General features: G+C 35.3%; 1 protein-coding gene across 10 annotated transcripts in view; it reads left to right on the top strand.

The window, feature by feature from the left end:
- The window catches only part of CSNK1G3 (casein kinase 1 gamma 3), a 78722-nt gene that overhangs the window by 41660 nt on the left and 15580 nt on the right, over positions 1–21482 (top strand). For all 10 annotated transcript variants that reach the window (XM_064502699.1, XM_026115350.2, XM_026115351.2 and 7 more), the window contains 5 exons: positions 3836–3984; positions 5201–5435; positions 15823–15908; positions 16045–16129; positions 21051–21199. In XM_064502699.1, the coding sequence (XP_064358769.1) occupies positions 3836–3984; positions 5201–5435; positions 15823–15908; positions 16045–16129; positions 21051–21199 (704 nt within the window). The remainder of the gene's footprint in view (positions 1–3835; positions 3985–5200; positions 5436–15822; positions 15909–16044; positions 16130–21050; positions 21200–21482) is intronic.

Raw genomic sequence — 21482 nt, 5'->3', positions numbered from 1 at the left:
TTACCAAAAAAATGTTGCTTTGATCTGAGAGAGAACAGTGGGAATTCGAAGAGCTATAGAGGTGGATCCATAGATCACTCCTGCCTTATTGCTTGGTGGTTAGTCAGCCTTCTTAGGTAAGGGAGGTGGTCATCTCTGTCTCTGGAAGACTTCAGCCCATGTGAAAATAGAGTTTTGACTTTTCTGTGTCTTGGTTTTCTCACTTCATAATTTGCCCACATATCTTGCAAATGATCATCAATATAAACTCAAAGTGAACTTTGAGTAACTTTAGATGGACACTGCTTTAAGCAAGGTTCTTAGGTTATTAGCAGAGAGTTTGCTCTTAAACTGAGAACAGAATGCTGATTTTTTTTTTTTTGTAATGCTGTTTTGCTTTTACTATTGCCTTTTGTTCAGTTTTCACTGGGGATGTTGTTATATAGGAGAATAAGCGATAAGCAGTTATATGTATTTTTGTGTATGTATGCCTGTGTGTACATATATTTTACATATGATGTCTATTAATAAATACAGGTCAGTTGATCTCAAAACAGTGTTCTATGCTTAATTTAAAATTTAATGTTAGTGCCACTTAAAATGCATCACTCTTGAATGAAGAGGTATCTGTTCATGTGCACTGTGTGTGCACAGACTGCTATAGTTCTGTAATCAATTGTTTGGGAAATAACTGGCTCAGTTTCGAATTCCACTGCAGCTGGTATGCTTTGTTAACAGCAAGGCTGAGCTGTTGATATTATATCAATTATTAATGTGACTATGATAGTATTTACATTCAAGGGAATGTAAATTTGAGGCATTGTGGGTGCCTATATACTTCACTGTAGGGGTGCCATTGTTAATAAATACAGTGTAAGTGATTTGTAAGAATGACAGTTGTATAAATTTAAATTAGACTTACAGATGCATGTGTTGAAATCTTTTTGAAAACAGGTAATTACTGATTGCAAGAAGCCTGGTAGCATACAAAAATTTCTATTGATTTTTGGAATATGACATCACACAAATGGTTTCAGATAGAAATCAGTGTACTTTTTGTATAAAGTAAAGGAGATAGCTGTAATCATAAAGGAGGTTTGATATGGTACAATGAATGTTCTGAATATGGCAGATGAAGAATGGGTATTTACATTTAATAGAGATGTACTTGTTGCAAATTTATTTACTATTTTCATTATGTAAATAACTTAGGTGTTATATCTATTTTAATGGAAAAAAGTCTTGTAGTAACTATTTTAAAACTTTTTTCCTAAAAGATTTGTACATTCTGTAAATTGAGACATCTCTTGTGAAATATAAATTTTTCTGACTTTACTTTCAGCCTTTTTTGATGTTCTTGAACCATATCTTTCTTGTCAAAAAAAGATACAAGAGGGGAAGTGATGTATGACTACCTACTTCCAAATGTATGATTACTAGTTCAAAACAGGAAAAAATGCATGTAATATGTAATTTAGCAGTGTATATTTGCTTTGTTTTGATTCTACTCAAAAATAAGACTATACAAAGTAAGACAATTCTGTATCATAAAATGGTATATTATAATATACATCACAGATTATATATGGTGTATACAGATGGTATATAGAATATACTAAATATGATATAGATTAATAGGTAGCAAGTATATCTTGTTATATATTGCATATAACATGTATAAAACAATTTTTATTCTATATAATAGTGTGCTATGTCTATATTTTATAAGTAATATATGATCTATGGTATAGACAATCTATAATTCATGGGATGTAGTGTTTCAGAATATTAAGAACGCTTCCAGTCTTTTGATGTCTGCATTCTGTCAAATGTTCCTCTAATAAAGTGGGTGATTCTATGTGCAACACTAACGTAAAATGAAAGTTGGTTATGCCTATATTAGAAATTTAGAAGCTTGGTGTAGCTATGCCAGGAGAAGCCTGCTGTGTGGACATGTTTATTATGCCTCTGTTCAGGGAAGATGACAGAAGAAATTGTTTCAGGTAACATGTAGTTTTGCTGATCTAAGCTATGCACATCAGGAAAGCTTTGCTCCTTTATGCCAGTGGCAGAGTGGATAGTGAGGGAATTTTTTCTCGGTTCAACATGTGATTATCAGCCTTTCAAACTTCAAAGAAAACTGTGATCTCAATATCACCAGCTGTCTGAAGAAACATGTACTATAAGTATGTATTCCTGTCAGTGTTTCTGGAATAGTGCCATAAAAGAAACCTCATAGTCAAAAATCAATTCTTTGTAGACACAATAGCACAGTCTCTTTAAATTTTTTATAGCTTTGATGGAAAGCAAATAAACATGGTATGTTCTTAAAGTGCAGCGTGTTGGAGGTTATAACATAGATTTTTTACTTTTATACTGGGAAATGTTAAGGTTACACTGCAAAAAAGGTGCTAGGATGACAGGTCACATTTTAGACTTCATTAGTTCCATAATTTAAGTATTATCATAAATATTTTTCTGACATATTCCAAATGTGAATGACTAGATTGTTTCTAAAATGATTTAAAATCAGTGATTAAGACTTTATTTAAACTACTTTTAAATTTAAATTTGTATTTAATTGTACCCAAAGCTTGAAAACAAAGGTAGCTTTTACACTAAACTTGCCCTTTCCCTTCTAGGTAGATACATTTCTACCTGTTCACACAGTGTCCGACATTGTTACCTTAACATATAGGGGATATTTTTGCTCATTTGTGTTTGGAAATGCTATATGATGTTTTATTTTCAACTTAATTCTTATTTTCATAAAAATCAAAGCAAAAATGTACACAACTAAAACTTAATTTGTATTTGTTAATATAAATGTTTAAATATTTTTGAATAAAACAGATTTTCATCTTAAACCATTTAAATGATTTAACACTAATAATTGAACTTAATGGATTGTGTCTGGACAGCATGGACTTGATTTTGAAAGGATTGTAAGAATTCAAGATGAGTTTCTGGTGTGATGCTTCAAAAGTGGGTTCAGGGTGAATTTTTTTAACATAGGTTCCCCTTGAGACTTCTGAAAATCTCTTGTCATCTGTTTTTAATACATTTAAAAATCTGTCCTTTGAATGCTTTGAATGAATTGATTTCCATCTACCTTACATTTTATTAGAAATCTAGATTTTTTTAAAGCTCAACTGTTTTAATGAAATAATTCAGATTTAAGAAAAAAGCTTTTACTATGAGCTACCTAAACAGAAATGAGAAGTAGTGGAGGAGGAGAAGACAGAAAAGGCCTTCCCATGCAAATTTAAGCAGAAAATACTTGTATTTGAAAAATAGTAATACTAACAAGTGACCATTACAGCTTGTTGTCAACAGCTTTTTCATTTTAATAATGCATGTAAAACTTAATGTCTTATTTTAAATATTTTCTTCTTTGCTCTATGTAAATTAAAATCAATACCCTTTAACTTACCAGTGCTTGAGGATTCATTAATCTATTGAATCTTTAAATGATTTTTATTGGTGATATGGTGTCTTTATTTCTGAAAGTAGCTTTGTCAGTCCTATTTTAAAAGTTTATTTTGTGAAAAGGTACTTATTTAAAAACCCTCTTGAAATGTTTTTTAAAACTTTGTTTCAATTTACCCTTTCAAAAGCTAATGAATAGGTTCTGATTTTTTAAAAAAGTTTTAAATCTTTCACAAGCCAAACCGTTTTCAGGAAAACAGTTATTGAAACTGATATCACATTCATTACTCCTGTTGTAACTTTGGTTTTTACAAGGTTTTATTGCTGCTTTTACACGAGACAAGTATTTTTAACTTCAAATCACATAAGAATTTTATGTTCATTAATCTTAACACTTTATAATTGTATTTTAATCTTCCTTTTACAGATGGAATACCTCAGGTCTACTATTTTGGCCCATGTGGCAAATATAATGCCATGGTGCTAGAACTACTGGGACCTAGCTTGGAAGATTTATTTGACTTGTGCGATAGGACATTTTCTCTTAAAACTGTTCTTATGATAGCCATACAGTTGGTAAGTAAAATACATCCATGCATGTTAATTTGAGTGTTAGAATACTAGGTCAGTTTTTAAAATGCAAATTTGACTTGTTGAAGATTTGTATTTTTCATGATTTAAATTGGTGTTAGTGCTATTTCAGTCTTCTAAAGAGCCTGTGGTAGACAGTTTTAACAGGAAGACCTTACACACATTGTTTTCCTTGCCTTTTGTTCTAGTTTTTCAAAGAATTGCTGTGTGAAAATAGTATCATTGTCTTCTGAGTTCTCATATTTAATCACAACCTGAAACCATGAATTCTAGTGATATTTAGTTAAAAGCAAGATCTTCTTGGAATAAAAATATTTTTAATCCATGAAAGCAGTTGGATGATGGAATTCTTAACATTTTTCCTGGATGTCCTCAAACAAAGAAAGAAATTTGAGAAATAGTAGGATGGTACAAATTACTCAATGAAGAATTTTTCAAGGTTTTTGAAGCATTTTGTGGTATGCTTTTCACTTGAGTAGAGAGAGAGAAAGCTTTGCATGCTTGCTTTGGTGCAATATGTTTTAATAGGTCTTTCTGAAATATTAAAGATCCAGAGCCTCCTCTTTAAATAGTGGAAGAGTTTTTCCTCATGAAGACTAAAAATGGCCATTTAAAACACTTTAATTAGATAACAGAGAGATCTGAAACTAGTATTCAGCTTATTTACAGCATTTGTAAATAGTTCATTTTTAAACCTTAAATTATCACAGATCTGAAGTCATCACTTATAATTGCTGTTCCTTTGCAAATACATAAACTTTCATAGAAAACTTCCTAGAAAGGAAGTTATATGGATATTGGTGACTTTCTAGTGCTTCTTTAGTTTGATATCTATAATCTACATGGAGCTTTGCTGCTTACCGTTTGACATAATTTCTGGTTATAGTTTTAATATGCACAGAAACTTACTTGTTGCTAGTTCTCAAAGAAGGTCAAGTTTTGTAACTTGTATAGTGATTCATGTCTGACTTCAAGAATAGTTTTCTGTACATGATGTGTATCTACTCAAGGCACGTGCCATTTTCGTGAACTTTAACTGGGAGTTACCATATTAAGAACAATAGCCCTTTGGTTTTAAAGTTGAGAGGATAATACCCTCTAAATATAAAGCTAATGTAGAAATACTGAGCTTCTACCACAATTTCATGTGGCAATCTGAAGCTTAAACTAAACTTTCTGTCGTTTTTTCCTTTTATTAAAGATTTCTCGTATGGAATATGTCCATTCAAAGAACTTGATTTACAGAGATGTAAAACCTGAGAACTTCTTAATAGGACGACCTGGAAACAAAACCCAGCAAATTATTCATATTATAGATTTTGGTTTGGCAAAGGAGTATATAGATCCAGAAACAAAGAAGCACATACCATATCGAGAACACAAGAGCCTTACAGGAACAGCTAGATACATGAGTATAAATACACATTTAGGAAAAGGTACGTGTGCTTTTTAAGTGCAGAAACAAGAATTCAACAGCTGTCATTATTTGTGTGAAATCATCCTGTTTTCAAGTTGTAATTTTTATCAACAGTCTGTAGTCATTAAGAACTGAAGTTTCCTGTGCTGTGCAAAATTATAGTTCAGCCTCATTAAAGTACCATTTATGGAATTAAGGTACTCTGGGTTTCTAATCATTGTGGTTATGTCTCAGCAAATAACTGAAGTATTTTCATTAGCTATATGTAGAAGAAAGATGGTGTGTTTTTGTTTATCATAACATCTTCACATTAGGGATATCCCAAGTTTAAAAAAAGTGAACCAGTCAAATCACTGCCTGGTAATGACTAAATAGAATACTGTTTGAATCAGTGATAATGTTGCACAATGCTTATAGTTCAAAAGTACTTCATGTTAATATGGCAGATGTAAAACCATTTACTTTTTCCTAATAGCAATAAGGGATTTTTATCACTAAAACAATCGTAGCTTAAATAGTGAGCTACTGTAGCTGAAGAAGTTAAATGAAATTAAACCACATGTTCTTTTAACTTATTTTTTATAATGCAGTCTTGAGATTCCCGTAAGAGGCTAATCGTGTACACATGTTGAGCGTTTATTCATTTTTTTAAAAAGTTGAGTTATCTTGTTTAAAGGCACAATTTTATACTTAATACGGGACTGATCTTCCTATTTCTGCTTATCCTTTCAGTTCAAAATTTATACTTTTGTGATAGAAGAACAGAAATTGCTCTTAGTTCCCACTTCAGTCTCATAATGAGAATGAAAGACTTGTCTTTCCCTTTCACAAATACCTATGCTGGCTTCAGATATACCTTTTCTACAAAAATGTAGAGGGAGATATATACACTTAGTGTTCAGTGTTTCATGGCAGATATAGAGCCATATTTACTACATGGTCTTCAGTAGCACTGTGGTACAGTAAACTTGGGAAATTTGTGGTATCTCCAGGCAAGTTAAAGAATGCAGAGCTCTTTCAAAGTAAACAAAAAATGCAGATGTTCAAAATAGAGAGAAGACTTCAAGTAGATACCTTTAATTGATGGTGAAGATGTGATGTTTTTATGTTGACTATTCCAAAGGGTATTGATTTAAAATGGCCAGAAATTACTTTCTCATTTTAAATGCTTTGAATTGTGGTATCACCTGACTTTCATCTCTGCATCCTCTGGCTACTTTGCTTTTTATAAATATAGCTGAAGGGTTTCATTTTTATTATATGCAAACCAATTCTGCTATGCGGGCCAGACTTCAGCATGAATTAGTCTTACTTTCTCCTGCAAAGTCCCAAAGCAGCCTCAAATTTCTCCATGAAGTAGGGAGAAAGAGGCAGGTATATGTATGCCTATATTAGATATTCAAATATAGGATCAGCTGTATATATCCTCAGATAGGAGTATGTGGTTGGAAATCACTGAATCGTTGCTGAAAGGTCACCTAATTAAGTCTGGTAAGAGTTATAATTGCATACTGTTCTTCACCTGCATCTAAGTAACTTATTACATACTTGCACGGATTTTCAGAGAAGTAGAAAAAAGCTGCTGTTTAATGAATAGCTAGCTGTCTTGCCTTTATATGTGATACCTGTTTTTTGGAGGCAGTCTTGAAGTTGCTTTAAAAAATCTCTTTGGTACTCATGTGTCTTGGAAACATCTTCATGGGCTGGCTAACTTCCTTAAACATATGTTCAAAGGAGAAGTTCTAAAAATAAGATAAAATACTAGTTGCTTCCCCTTTTAAAGGTGGGAAATTACACTTTTCTGCTGATCTTTTTAGTTTTTTGGAGTTGCTTCTATAGTGAGTATTAAATTAAAAGATATTTGATTTTTTTACCAGATGCTGGAAATACTGGTGTAATTCTTGGCATTTACATATCAGGAATGCACATAATTCAAAAATATTGCTTGTCAAAAACAATTTTTGGAATATAACTGGGTATTGTGAAAAGCAACTGGGACTCTTGGCTCCAGGAACATCTTGGAGTATAGCTTGTTAGCACACTAAATGGGTTTATATGTAATGAAACATCTGTGAGACAGTTATCCAGTCTGCTTTTTTTAGACTAAGGCCTTTGTACATAAGCAGAAGCTAATCCATGTACCAAGTTTAACTGCCATATTGTAGTTGAACTGATAACATGAGATAGGTGAGAAATATTTTCCTTTCACTCACAAGCTGAGTCTTGGTAATTCGGGGGGGATTTTTGTCATCAATCTTCCAAACATCCTTTTCTGCTGATCAGAATTCATTCAGGAAGAATGAATTCAAATAAGCACCGTATGAAGAAGGTGGTTGACATGGGCAAAAGAGTTGAGGGCTAGCAGGGCCTCAGTGATTCATAACTTTGACTTTCAGGTAATTAAATAGCCCTGGTTTTCATATGTAGATTCCATGACAGTCTCTCCTTCTCCAAGATTTTCAACCTCTGAAATATGTTGATGTTTAATGTAGTTTTCCACTCAGGTTTTCACTTACAAGCAATACTTTTAATCAAAAAACACTTTAATAAAATAGGATGAATAGTGAAGGATATTAGTGCACATTTTCCATAATTAGTGTTTAAAAACACAACATACAGAATTAGAGATGCAAATTGCCATGTTAGAAGTTTGTAATTTTAAAGATTGCTTATTGGTATTCATTCTAAGTAGTTTATTTTTTGTGTTTAAGTAGAATACAATGGTAAAAATTTTAAGAATTTAGAGTTTTTAATAGCTTGTTTGAATTGATAGAAGTGAATTTAACAAGTTATGCACCAGTTTACTGTAGGGTTTGGATGATGGTATATAACTCACAGTGCAATAGCAGATTAAAAATAGGACCATTTAAGATGGTGCTTACCTCTAAAAGGAAGGATTCATGGCTTGTAGTAGTCGTGGGAAGGAAGACCAAATGGCTGATGAAGAAAGTTATGAGCAACTATTGATCTCAGCATTAGATGAAGTTAACAAACCTTGAATTCAGTTTACCAAAATTAGACTATGCTGCAGCCAGCTGTTTCAATGGTTGCTTCATGAATGGTTCAGTTACCCCTAGCACAGCCCCTAGCAAGAATTTCAGGGTGTAAGGGAGAAGTCGGATTCTCTTCAGCTGGTCTGACTTTCCTCTTCCACAGCACATAAGCTAAAGTCTCCAAAGAGATTTGGTTTGAAACTTGCTACTTCAGACTTGATAGCAATCTTTGCTTTCAGATCTCTAGATGTGTATGAAGGGGGGAAATCTTTCCTCATCTCAGCTGATACTTCAAAGTATCAGAATATTATCCTGTTTTGTGCCTCTTGAAGTGCTCATTTGGGGCTCAGAAAATGTCTAAAAATTGAAAGCTATTGGGTCTGTATTTCAGTTGTGGTCAGTTTAAAGATCAGCATGCACATCTGCCATAGCATCATGGCCACTGTAGTTTCTTTCCTCATTACAAAAGTGTTTGGAGACCCTTGGCAACTAAAGGAAGATTCCGTTAGTGGGCCACTAATCCTCTAACAGATACAAAGCAGAAAATGTTTCCTGCTTTCCCTCTACATTAGATTATGACTGTTCAGTAATTACAGTCAGAAATTTGTCAGGTGGATTAAAAGATTATTTATTACCTTGTTGATCTAATATTTATTAGAGGTGATGGTCATGACCTTAAATTCATTATATTTTTTGTTATCATATTTGGGTTATATAAAAATAGGAATCTTTCCTTTCTCTTTTTTAGTTAAACTACTTCTGAAAAGATTTTGAAACAACCTCTGAGGACTGGCCTAGCAGAAAACTTTTTGGCCTTTTACCCACACTGGAAGTGAAATACAGTATGACAACTTTATTTCAGCAGTTACTTTAGTGTTTGAGAGAGAAACTTTTTTTAATGCTTCAGCAATAGTTACTAAGGTGCTACAATATTTTCTAGTTATGAGCGCAATGATGACAAATTTCTCACTGCTCCAGAAGTCTTGTCAGCATTATGTTTAGCTGTTTCTAAATTAAAATGGATATAGAAGCATATTTCTGGTATTTAGATATAATGAAGACTCCTCCTATCCACTCACCATCCAAAAGATGTTTAAATATGAAACTGGGACCTTAATATCCTTACACATCCTTGTATTATACCTGTGTATAAAATAGTAACTTGGCTATTTTAAGTTTGTCATATTTGCTAGATCTATTGTTCTTCACCAGGTAAAGATTTCAAAGACTGCACTGTATTTATGCCACGTTAAAGACAAACAACTATGGATGAAGTGACTTCTTATGCTAACAAAGTATAAATAAAATAACAAAATTGACTTTTAAAGTCAAACAAGCTTTAGTCCTTAAATAAAATACCTCCCACCTTCCCTTGTATTATTTAAGAAAATAAATCAAAACTTATAACTGGTAATTAATTGGAGAACAATTGAACTTTGAAGGGATTACATGTTTGATATTACAATGGAAACCTAGTAAATGACGCTTCCCCTGACCCCAGGGAGAGTCTTTTCCACTCAGGCAGAATCTTGTTTGGCTGGATGTGTTTATTTTCATTTAATGGTACCTCAACCATTAAAACAGTCTGTGTGAACGTTCTGCCAAATTTAGCTGTAGTGTCATGGATATATCTATACCTCTCAACCATGATACAAAACTGAGAATGTGGGTGGGTAGATACTGACACCTCTGGCAGGGTAGCTGTGACAAAGCTAATACTCTTTAGCAGCAAGTCTTGCTTCACTCTAGTATGCCTGCTTCTCAAAGATATAGGTAATTCTTAAATATAAGCAGAAAAAGTGAGTCTGAAACCTTAGGATTCTCTCCACTCACAGCAGTTAGTCTGAAACTTTAGGACACTGCATTCAGAACAGTGGCTGCTCTTCATCTGGGTATGTTTTAGGCATTCCATGGGTGATGGAGAACTATTAGTCATATCTCATAATCCTCTAATGCACACTGAACAATGTAAATGAAGCTTTTATTTTCACAGAGTCTAGGTTTTGTGTGGAGCTTGGTTTTTGTATGCTCTGTGATTCCCCTCTAAAATTTTAAGATTTAGTTCAGGTAGCAGGACATACAGAATGCTGAAACTATTTAAGTTCTGTTGCCCCTTAGATATTTCTCTGAGAATGCAGTATAGGATATGCTTAGCACTGTCGGAAAATACCGATTCTGAGACTTTTTAGGGCAATGTTTTCAGTCTGAAGGTAATTCCTCCAGCAACTTGAATGGTCGCATAGCAAAACTAATGTGTATTATGGCTTCTTGACCACCCAAGGTGTCAGCTGACCTTGTGAAAAATCAGTACAATTTGACTAAATAGATTATCAGATTCAGATTCTTTTACAGGTTGATCTGAAGTACACATTTGTTAACTCTAACTTGATCTATGTTATTACAAACGAATGAGAATGTTCTCCTTTGTTCAAAATTGTTTGAAGATCCAGAGTGTTTAAACCTATCACAGCAAGTACATAGTAACTAACAAGACTTTAAATGGTTGTGTATGTTTGTACAGAATTAACAAGGCCCAGTCTTCTGAGGTGCATATAGAAGGTGACATATAGTTACTAAGCACTCTGTAGCCAATTGTTTCAATAATTTTTTTGTTCTAAATGTATGCATTTGATCAAGTGCTATTAGGGGCTGTGTACGAAGCTGGGTAACATGAATCCTGAGTGGGAGATATTTCCCATACCTGGCAAAATAAGGTGGCTTTATTCAGATAGCTATTTGTTTGAAGGAGATGGAGATATTCCCCAGCCCTTATCAGCATGTGACTGATTCCCTTGCACACATGAAGTTATATCCCTTTGGCATAAAGTTACTTCATGCTGCTTTTCCTGTCCTGTTTTTCAGGAAGGGAGAAGGAGATCCCAGAAAATGTAGGTTCTGACTAAAGGTGATAAAAACAAAAAAAACCCTGCCTCTAAAAATTCTAGGATTTTTTATATTTGCTGAAAATCTAAATATATAAAATTGTTTTGGGATTTTGCTGGTTACTGGTGTTTCCCTAATTTCAGAAAAATAGTATACTGGATTTTTCTGTTTGTTTAATTACTGTTTGATTATAGGAAGCTTAGTCACATGGAATTGTAATTGCTATAAAATGGATATCTTTAATGTCTTCGGGGGTGGACAGCATGTGCATATATTTTTTGTTATATTGGTCTTCTCTTGGTAATACATAATTATTGAAGAGGCAGAGGTTAGTTGTCTCATAATAAATGCCTGAAACTCTTGGGAATGAAACAGTTTTGCTCTGTAACACCAACTGAAAGGCCAAATGAAGCCTTGTTTTTTTAAACAGCGATTCTCTTCAAAGAGCTAAACAGGGCAGACCGATCATTTAAGATCATTAGAACTGTCTTATGTTCTAGATTTTAAAATCAGTTTTCTAAAGACTAAGCTTTTCTGAAATCCAGAACAGCAAAGATGATTCTACATTGGATCAATTTTAATGCATTTCTAAGCATAGTTTTGTTCATAATGCATGTCTGACTCAAAGCTATTAGCTTAAATCCTAGTGAAACTCAGAAGAAATGTTTCCTGTACTTTGCAGCAATGGCCATCCAGGAGTCCCAGCAACTTTTTCTTGCCATTGAAATGGTGGTGATGCTAGCAGGAAGTCCTTTTCCAAACTTAAGACCAGCATAGGAGGTTTGCTAGTCTCCTTATCTACTGAATCATCAGCTGACCTCAGGGACCTTAGGCCTAAAAGCAGGGAATGCTCAAAAACTGATCTCACAGATGCAACAGTACCCCTTATGGGGCTAATGCAAAGTAGTGGTATGGCAGGCAGAGCAAGGGTTAAGTGGAGTGTTGTGCTATGAACAATGGTTGACAGATGTGGCTTGTAAGCAGCAAATGGGGTTGAAAATTTTAGAATATGGTTATATGTTTTTTTTCCAGAGATGTTATTAATTTTTAATAATTAAAATACTGTTTTTCTTATTCCTGAAAAGTTAATTTGGCTTTATGCTCAAGTTAATAGAGTAGCTTCAAAGTCATGTTCTGACTGGGTATCAGGACCGTGTTGCCACAGTGAAATCAATGTGCTCAAAGTGAATTATAACAGTTATTTAATGTTATTGTTTAGCATTTATTTCAGAGATACTTAAGTTTGTAGTTCTCTGATCTTGGTCTGCTTTTGGATAAGTGTTAGCTGAATAGTCTTTTTTCTATGTAAACTCAGAAAATTCTTGGTTGTATATAACTGCTTCTAGTATGCACTGCTTTGAGATTCTAAGTGACTAAATGAGAAAATTCAAACTCAACATTTGCTAATAAGTTACTTTGCTCCCTTAAAGGTACAAGTTAAAATAGGATTTTTCCTTGAAGTTCACGTTTTTCTTGTGTAGCAATGTGACATGCAGTGTGTGCTTATTGTAAAATCAGCATATAACTTTGTTTTTAAATTTAATGACTTTGTTAAAAAGGGGATGCTATTGTGTTATTGCATAGAATCATACCATTTTGAATAAGACTCCACATTATCACTGGGTGATAATTTTTAAATGCGGTTATGCTAAACCTTTATAGACTTACAGTTCAGCTTGTGTAGGTAGCCACTAGCCCTCTATTCTGTGATTACAGTAAAGAGTTATCAAGTTATCAAGCCACATAATCACCTCAGTACCAATACTGTGCTTCCTGTTCATCCAAATATACAGTAAGTTTCTACTCTTTCAGCATTCCTGTAGCAAGCAGTAAAATACTTTCTCTGGAGGGGAAAGACAGTGCTTATAATAGATGTATACGGAAGATTGAATGTCTTAGTGGCTTGTGTTATGGTTACTTTACATGAAGAAAAGGTAATTTCTGCAGATGGCCTACTGAATGAGGTTCTAGTGCTAATTAAACTTGACCTACCTGAATTAAGATGATTAATTTGTCTGTAGTTTGTGAGCTAGATAATGGGTAGCCAGTTTCTGTATCATCTGTAGTTGGCCTCAAGTGACTGTCCTTGAGAGAGAGGATTTTGTGTGCCCTAAAACCTTATTTTCTGTTTGCCATCTTATGATCGTATTACCTTTGAGGCAACAGATCCTCTCAGTCTCATTAAATTGTGATGCAGTAGGATCAGTGTACGTCAGCAGCTTTTCCTTCAACTGATGTTTGAAATCCTTTTGTCTACCAGTTAGTCCACTCCTAGGCTTTTTCAGCTTTCGTTGAGGCCCTTCTCTTAACAGTAGCAATATAATCTTTGTGTTTCCTGTTTCTCAGGTTTACTGTGGGTGTTCCATGCCCGGGGACAGGATATTTAATTGTTATTTATTTTATCACTCTAAAGTGATCAATGAAGGACTCTTGAGTGTATTTTGAATAATAACTCACAAAAAACCCGAAATACTAGGAAAAAAAATGCTTTCCCATAGCAGAATTTTGTGAAGGCATTGTGAATGGTATATCCTAGAAATAGTTTGCCTACAGAAATGTCTCAAACTATCCAAAGTTCATGCAGAAAAACCCCTCTTAGCTGGAAATCATTTCGGGATAATGATTAAAAGTTTCTCCTTTCTTGGAAAAGGCTCTTGGTGAAGGAGCAGTGGCTCAAAAATAACAAGCCTTTTAAAGAAGAATGGGTTAACCTTTCATCAGTGTGATCTGTAGAAGTTAATGCAGAGGAGAGGAATTATTTTCCCTTAGCAAAGACCAAATAGAGCTTTCCAATGTCTTTTTGTGGGTTATACCTTAATACTGCTCACAGGCCTTTGACTGCACTTCTCACACTTCATGCTTTGCCACAATCTGCATGCAACCAGTGAACTGTCATATGTAAAATATGTTCATGGTGCATTTTGCTCATGACAGAAATTTTGTACAGCGCTCTTTAAGTGCTCATTATCTCATAGAGCACAGGGTTCCATGAGGCAACTGGAGTCAACATTTCCTTCACATACTGGAATCTGTCAGGCATGGAACTCTTATATTTATTCCTGCTCTCTCCTTATGTACATGGATGCATCAGCATGGCACTTAAGCAGCATGAATCAGCAAATGGGATGTTGCAGGGTTAGCAGAGAAATTCAGAGAAGACCAGGTTGTCTGGTGGGTACTCAGTTTGAGTGTGTTGACAAGGGAACTGGAAGCATGATGAAGAGTGAAGGACAGCTGAGTGCAAAAGAAGCATGTCATATCACTAGCAGATGTGTGATGAAGTGAGGGGTTCTAGTCCATGCTCTGAATTGTCATACATTTTACTGGTATTTCCTTAATCATTTGTTAATATGCATTTACGTAGTGTTCAAATGTGATAAGACAGGGCTAGAAAACAGAGTAAGAAGTAAAACTGCTCCTGTTATATTGAATTAAGAACTGTTGTTTGGGTGCAGTGTATTTACTATTACATTTTGGGTTGAATGGATCAAGACTAGATTGGCTTTGTTGAACTTTGTGTTCAAAATGTAACTGAAACAGTTTTCCATCTCCTTTTTTCTGCTCTATTTCTCTCCTTGTCAAGGCATGGTCATTTTGTCTTTGTGAAAATACTGAATAGAAGGAGTGTTAATATTTGGGCTTTATATCTTCTGTTGGGGAAGATGTCAGAGGGAAGTAACGGCCCTTAGTACCAAACATAACACACTAATTCCTCCTTCTACAGCAGAACAGGATGGAGTTGGTTGATAACGTAAAATCTGTTTTTTACTAGTTCTTTAAAGACCTTGACTATTGTCTCTATTACATTGAGAATTCCTAAGTATATTAGATTTTATTTGAAATTAATATGAATATACTTTGAATACATTGCATTGTGTTACTTTACTGTTTCATAAAGCTTCTGTAAGTTTTTTGAAGGACTTCAACCAAAATCTGAATTCTGATTGGATGACTACCACTTCACAACTACAGACAAATTAATTTTGTGCTGAGCAGTTTCTTACATAACTTAGCTTTAAGTCAGCTATGTCTGAGAACAGACTGTATGTACATGCCTCATGGATGCTGCTTTTTGATCAAATAGTAATACTTTTTGGCCTTCTTCAGAAGACTTTTGGCTTGCTCGAAATCCTGTGAAGGGATTTTCTGTGATTTTTTTTTTTAGAGGAAAAGTGTGTTCAGTTAGTTTTCTTAAATTGTTCCAAACCCACAACTAATGCATGAAAATTGATAATAGAATGCAATTGGATATGTAAAAAGTCAAAATATAGTTTAAAATCAGAGCAGTTTTTTACACCAACATGATTTGTTTAAAGTACTGTTGGTGAATATACCAGCAGTCTGCATCTGCATTTTCTGTTTTAGCTCTGTTCTTGATGGTGCATCAAAAAAACCCCCAAAAAATAAATGCTCAGTTTGATTTCAAGTACTTTATACCTTTGAATTGCTTTTATGTGATTTGGAAACTAATGTTGTTAATGTAAAATTATGCAAATTTCTTGTCCTAATAGTATTTGAATTTTGTTTCAGAGCAAAGTAGAAGAGATGATTTGGAAGCTTTAGGTCATATGTTTATGTATTTTCTCAGAGGAAGCCTTCCATGGCAAGGTTTAAAGGTAGTGATTTTTTTGATATCTTCACCTCCTTCCTGTTTTCAGATCATCAGCTTTTCTTGGCATGATCTTTATCATTTGGAAAGTTTGTCTGAAAATTGTATGACTTCAGAAAATGTTTTTTGTTCTTGTATCCTAGGCTGATACATTAAAAGAACGTTATCAGAAAATTGGAGACACAAAACGAGCAACACCTATAGAAGTATTGTGTGAAAACTTCCCAGGTAATGTCTGCTGTTAACAAAAACGTGTGCTGAACTGAGAAACAAAACTGGCATAGATAATTTTTAATAAAATTTGGTATTGTAAGTAAAATAAAACAATCCTTCCAAATACTATTTTATGTATTTTAGTAATGGTTATAAGAATTGTCCTTTGAAACAGCAGTAAACTAATGCTGATATTTTTTTCAAAGAAACTTTCTTCTAAAGGGAACATGAAAAAAATGCATATTCTTACAGTGATCAACTAGTTTGTTTGTATTAAAAAATAAAATATTGCAAGCCTTCTCAACTCTAAAACTGATACTTATTTCAAACCTCTTTTTAAAAATGACCGTCTTTTCAGCTGGTACATGATCATTAGCAACAGCTTGAAATATTTAAAAAGGTGAGTTGCAAGTCGCTTCAGATGACACTTGCTGTATGGTTATCCTTGAACTTGTGGAGTATCAATTAGGTATTAGAAGACTTGAGAAAAGCAGGCATGGCATTTATCTTTTAAAAGCTAGAGTAACCGAAGAATTGCAGTTCTGGGTGGAGGTGGGGAATCAAAATAGAAACTAAGATTGTGAAAGAATCAGGAGGTGATTGATGGGCAAAATGGAGCTGCCAAGAACAGCTCATGGCAAAGCGATTAGATTACGTTTTATGGCAAGGCAGGTCTTGTGGAGAAAAGAGGCAGATGTTCTATGTCATGAGACCTTAGTACTTTTGACACATTTGAAATATTCTCATAAGTTATCTTAGAAGCATAATCAAGAAGAATCTACTCTGGGAGGAAGGGTGTAAAACCATTCAAGGTACTCAAGTACTGGTCATTGTCATTTTGAAAACATGACAAGGGATTCCAAAGCAGTCTACTGGGACTGCTTGGTATTTTTATGAATGCCTTGTATAACTGAGTGTGTTTATTAAACTTGCACATGATAAGCTTGAAATGCATTGCTTGGACAGTGGGAGTTAGAATGAAAGGATCTTGATGAATTGTGAGTATGGTTAAAAATATAAGGTACAGTACAAAAATGATGCATTCTAGGTAATGTGAAAATAGGATCAAATACAGATTGAATTACTGGGTACAGTGAGGTTCTTTAATGATTTAAAGGTCAGTCAGTCACAAAGTGAATGGGGGACTGTCATGCTGTATTTAAAAATACATGTGTGTGTATGTATATATTTATAAAAAGATATAACCCCCTCCCCCAAACTGACTGACTTACACAGGGTATAGCCTGCAACACACATGAAATACCATTTCTACTCTACTTAATACAGTAAAGCCTCAGCTGAAGCAGTATGTCCAATTTTGGGAACTGTGCTTCAAGAAAAATGTCCTGTTTTAAAGGTTTCTTGTGAACAGAAGCGAGAATAATAAGTCATATTTGCTAGATCTCTTAACAAAGACTGAAGGAACAGGGATTGTTTCAGTCAAAATAAGACTGAAGAAATGAGCGTTTTCTATACCTTTTGACTGCTACAAACATGAAAGGAATCTGTTTGCTATCTCCACAGCAGAGAAGACAAAGTAATGGACTTAATCCAAAATAATTAAGTTTGGACTGAAACTTCTATGTTCTAAATATAGTGAAGAGCTGCCTGGGAGACTGGAGTTTTTCACTGGAGCTGTGTGAAAACAGACTAGACATGCCTATAACTGGCTATGAGATAGTGGTGTACTAGTTGACCTCCTGAAGTTCTTTCCAACCCTGTGCTACTAAGGAGGCCCATTATCTATTTTCTGATGCTTTTAACTTCATGTTCCCTATACCTAAAGGTTTTCCTTCACTGCTTGGTTTAAAGAATGAAATCAAGTGAAACTGACTTTCAGTACAGAACTAGTGCAAATGTCTGAACATAAACTTCTGTTGGCCCACAAAATAAGTGGGAGAAAACCTCCTGTGTTTTGGCAGCATCCTTTTACAAATAAATATTAAATCTAATTTGACTATGTATAGTGTAATTCCTGTAAATAGTTGTGCATAAGACTAGCCCCATATATCTAGTGGACTACTTGCACCAATGTTGATCAAGTACATGGTTCTTTGCAGGGTTGCCCCAAAAATGAAACAGGAAAATATATTTGATCCTGGAGAACACACAACTTCTTGGAGAGTTCAAATCATAATAGCTGTATTCTTGCATATGGAAGTTCTTGCATTTCAGATCTCCACAGATGATATACCTTTGCCCTGTTGTGCTTCCCTCTTATGGCATTGAATATAATGAGAAGTGCGTCTACCACCTCTTCAGTTCCTTTCAGTCAGTTAACTCAAGTTCCAGAAGGCAAGACAATTCAGTACTTTCAGCAGAAGATATTTTGGTTTTTGTTGCATGTGAAATGCATCTTTTTTTATCCCATGTTTTGTGGGACTGTACTGTCTTTGAGAACTGCCAACATGGCTGCTCTTTCAAGCCATAAATAAAATGTGAGTAAAGACTTAAACTCTGGATTTCTGCTTCAAATGTGCAATGAGGGTCTTCTCAAAACTGCTGATTTTGGGGTCAGCAGTTGTTTTGTAGCAGGTTCATCTGTATTAAATGGCTCAGCTCCAGACTCCATACCTCTGAAGATGCACCTTTATCCTTTGAGTCCTGATTTACCTCAGGAAAGGTTGGTTAAAGAGGTCCTTGGTGATGTATCAACACTTCTTCTCTTCACCTTCTTCAAATGCTGACCCCCTTGGGCAGTGTGGTTGTTGAAGACTCTTGCTTGCTTGCTGAGTTGGACCTTTGTTGCCAAGGAAATCTTTCCAGTCACTACTCCATCTGCCCCAACCATAGGGCTTACTAATGTGTTTTTGTCAGAACTGATTTATTATTCAGTAGTTCTGGGTGACTTGGCACTATCCTTCTATGCTGCAGTGTGGACACCACTGACACTTAGCTGTGTCCCAACTTCTTGCTGTCAGGCTGGTCCGGAACCTATCCCTCTGTTTCTACCCCACTACCTCTGAAAGGGCATAACTTGGCATAAGTCAGCCTTAGCACTGCCTCTGCAGTTTTCAGCCATTCTCTGTCAGAGGATAGGATCCTTTCAATACCATGTCTGTACTGCAAAATGTCAGCTTCACCAGACTTACTAGTGTGTGATGTGTGGCTTAGAGAATGCAGTGATACCGTTGTGCTGCTTCTGGCATGCATGGCTCTTCATGTGATCATTAGATGTCGGTGGCATCTTTTCTGAACCTTATTTTTCCTCTGACTTTATCTTCTGTAGTTAGAGGTGCCTTCTCTTGTGCCTTGGGACCACTCTGAACAACCTTTTAGGCTTGAGTGTGAGGAGTCATTGCTTTTCTTTGATTGGTTTGAGTGAAGATGTGGTTCCCCATTCTTCCGTGGACTACAAAGGATTCTATGCAAGTTACTTTGACTTCAAGTTCTGCCTGTCTGTCAAATTTGTGTCCCAAAACTGAGGTCAAATGCTTCACCTTGATATATTTCAGAGTGTGAGGAGTTCAAACAGTGCTCTATTCCAAACCACCACAACATGATTTCTTGTCTATAACAGGGAAATGGAGGTGGATGTGGTCTGAACAAGCCAGAATTTCAGCATGGTTAGCCTGTTGCTCTTTGTTCCTCCAGTACTTTAGTTTTCTTTCTTTTAAGACCTGTTGGAGTGGAAAGACCTATAGGACTTTTTTTTTTGAAAGCTTAGTAACTTTTATCTCATCTCACCATATGCTGCTTTCTCAGACTGCTGTTTCCACACCCTGCTCAGTTCGTTGATTCCTAAAGGCATTATTGGAAATGTGATCACCTGTCTGAACAGTTTCTCAATGGGAGTTGAAGCCTGTGCTTCAGCTGCTCATTGGCCCTCCTTTTCAGCCCTTGGATTCTTGTCTTCTGTCCATAAGGGTGGCTGTTCCTTATAGCTGTTGTCTCAGGGTGTTGGAGATTCAGCCCCTCATGGCTTCTGTGGTTCCTAAAGAACAGGACTTCCGTGATGACTTGCTCTGTGCTCCTGCCAAGAGCTGATGCTGGAGTTCCATCTTAATTAGGACGCTCTGTTTGCTACTGCTCAGTCTATACTTCATACTCTTAATGACTAGGACAGTTCTTTCCTTTTATCTTTACAGGTCCAGGCCCTTTCAGAAATCTCCCTGGTTGTCTCTGCTACCGGGAGATCTGGGAGTTCTACAGTTTCCATGTAATGCCCACCCAAATGAATCTCCATTTGTATGCTGACCTGCTATTTAAACAGTGATAGTAAATGTCTGACACTGGTCAGAAATCATTCTACAAGAGCTCAGGTAATGTCAGTCCTTCTTTGAGGTGTTTCTGTTCTGGATATCTGCTGCTTCTGTCCAATACCTTCGCTGAATATGATACCTGAAGCATCCAGTGGTGCTGCAGTCTTCCGTAGGGTCATATTACAGTGATTGCTCAACAGCAGAGACCATACCAAGTGTTTTTTGTCAGGACAGTTGGAATTGCCCACTTTAGAATGTACATGTGGATCCTTTCTCAAAGAAAGCAAGGTTACTTTCCAGTGACAGGTGCTCTTTGAGACATAGTCCACCCAGTATGTTTATATGCCCCTCTTTGCCTTTCCTAAGGCTTGTTTTTTGTACAGTTTCTTGGCGGAGAAGTAAAGAGGCATTTCCCTCTGCACCTTTGTCACACAGAACATGAGGTAGGGAAGGTTGGATGGAAGATGGATAGTCTCTACAGGTAATGCAAATGTGAAATTAGGGAGATTCGGATGGTAGGATGTGAGTGTATTTTGCTAGAATACATTTAGAATGTGGCAATGCATCTTGAAATACTGTTAGTAACTTTCTTTTCTGATAACTCACAGAATCATGGCAAACACCTATTCATTTCTTATAGTGAGAGGTAGAAGAAAGGGTTATTTTAAAATGTCATAATTTTGGAGAGCCATTGAAACACACATGATAATTATGCATGTTTCTTATTTATGTAGAGGAAATGGCTACATATCTACGTTATGTAAGAAGGCTAGATTTTTTTGAAAAGCCGGACTATGACTACTTACGAAAGCTGTTCACAGACTTACTTGATCGGAAGGGCTATATGTTTGATTATGAATATGACTGGACTGGCAAACAGTTGGTGAGTACAATTAAGCTGTTAAGGTGCTGGGTTTTGTCATCAGTTTTGAGACATTGTTAGTCTTGAATTATAAGATACATGTGCTTCTCGTGCCAGTTATAAGAGTTGTAAACGATTTCGATTTTCAGATGCGTTTTCAAATGTTACCTTTGGCTTGATTTTTTTCATACTGAGTCTCTTCCCAAACATGTACTCTTCTTAATATCAAACAGAATCCCTTTTCTGTCTTAAAAAAAAAAAAAAAAAAAAAAAAAATTGTAGGAATTCAAACTGTTTTTTCCAG

The sequence above is a fragment of the Dromaius novaehollandiae genome, chromosome Z (assembly GCF_036370855.1).
Source record: "Dromaius novaehollandiae isolate bDroNov1 chromosome Z, bDroNov1.hap1, whole genome shotgun sequence".
Lineage (NCBI taxonomy): Eukaryota > Metazoa > Chordata > Aves > Casuariiformes > Dromaiidae > Dromaius > Dromaius novaehollandiae.
The sequence above is the reverse complement of the archived record's forward strand: the minus strand, read 5'-3'. Positions and strand labels throughout refer to the sequence as shown.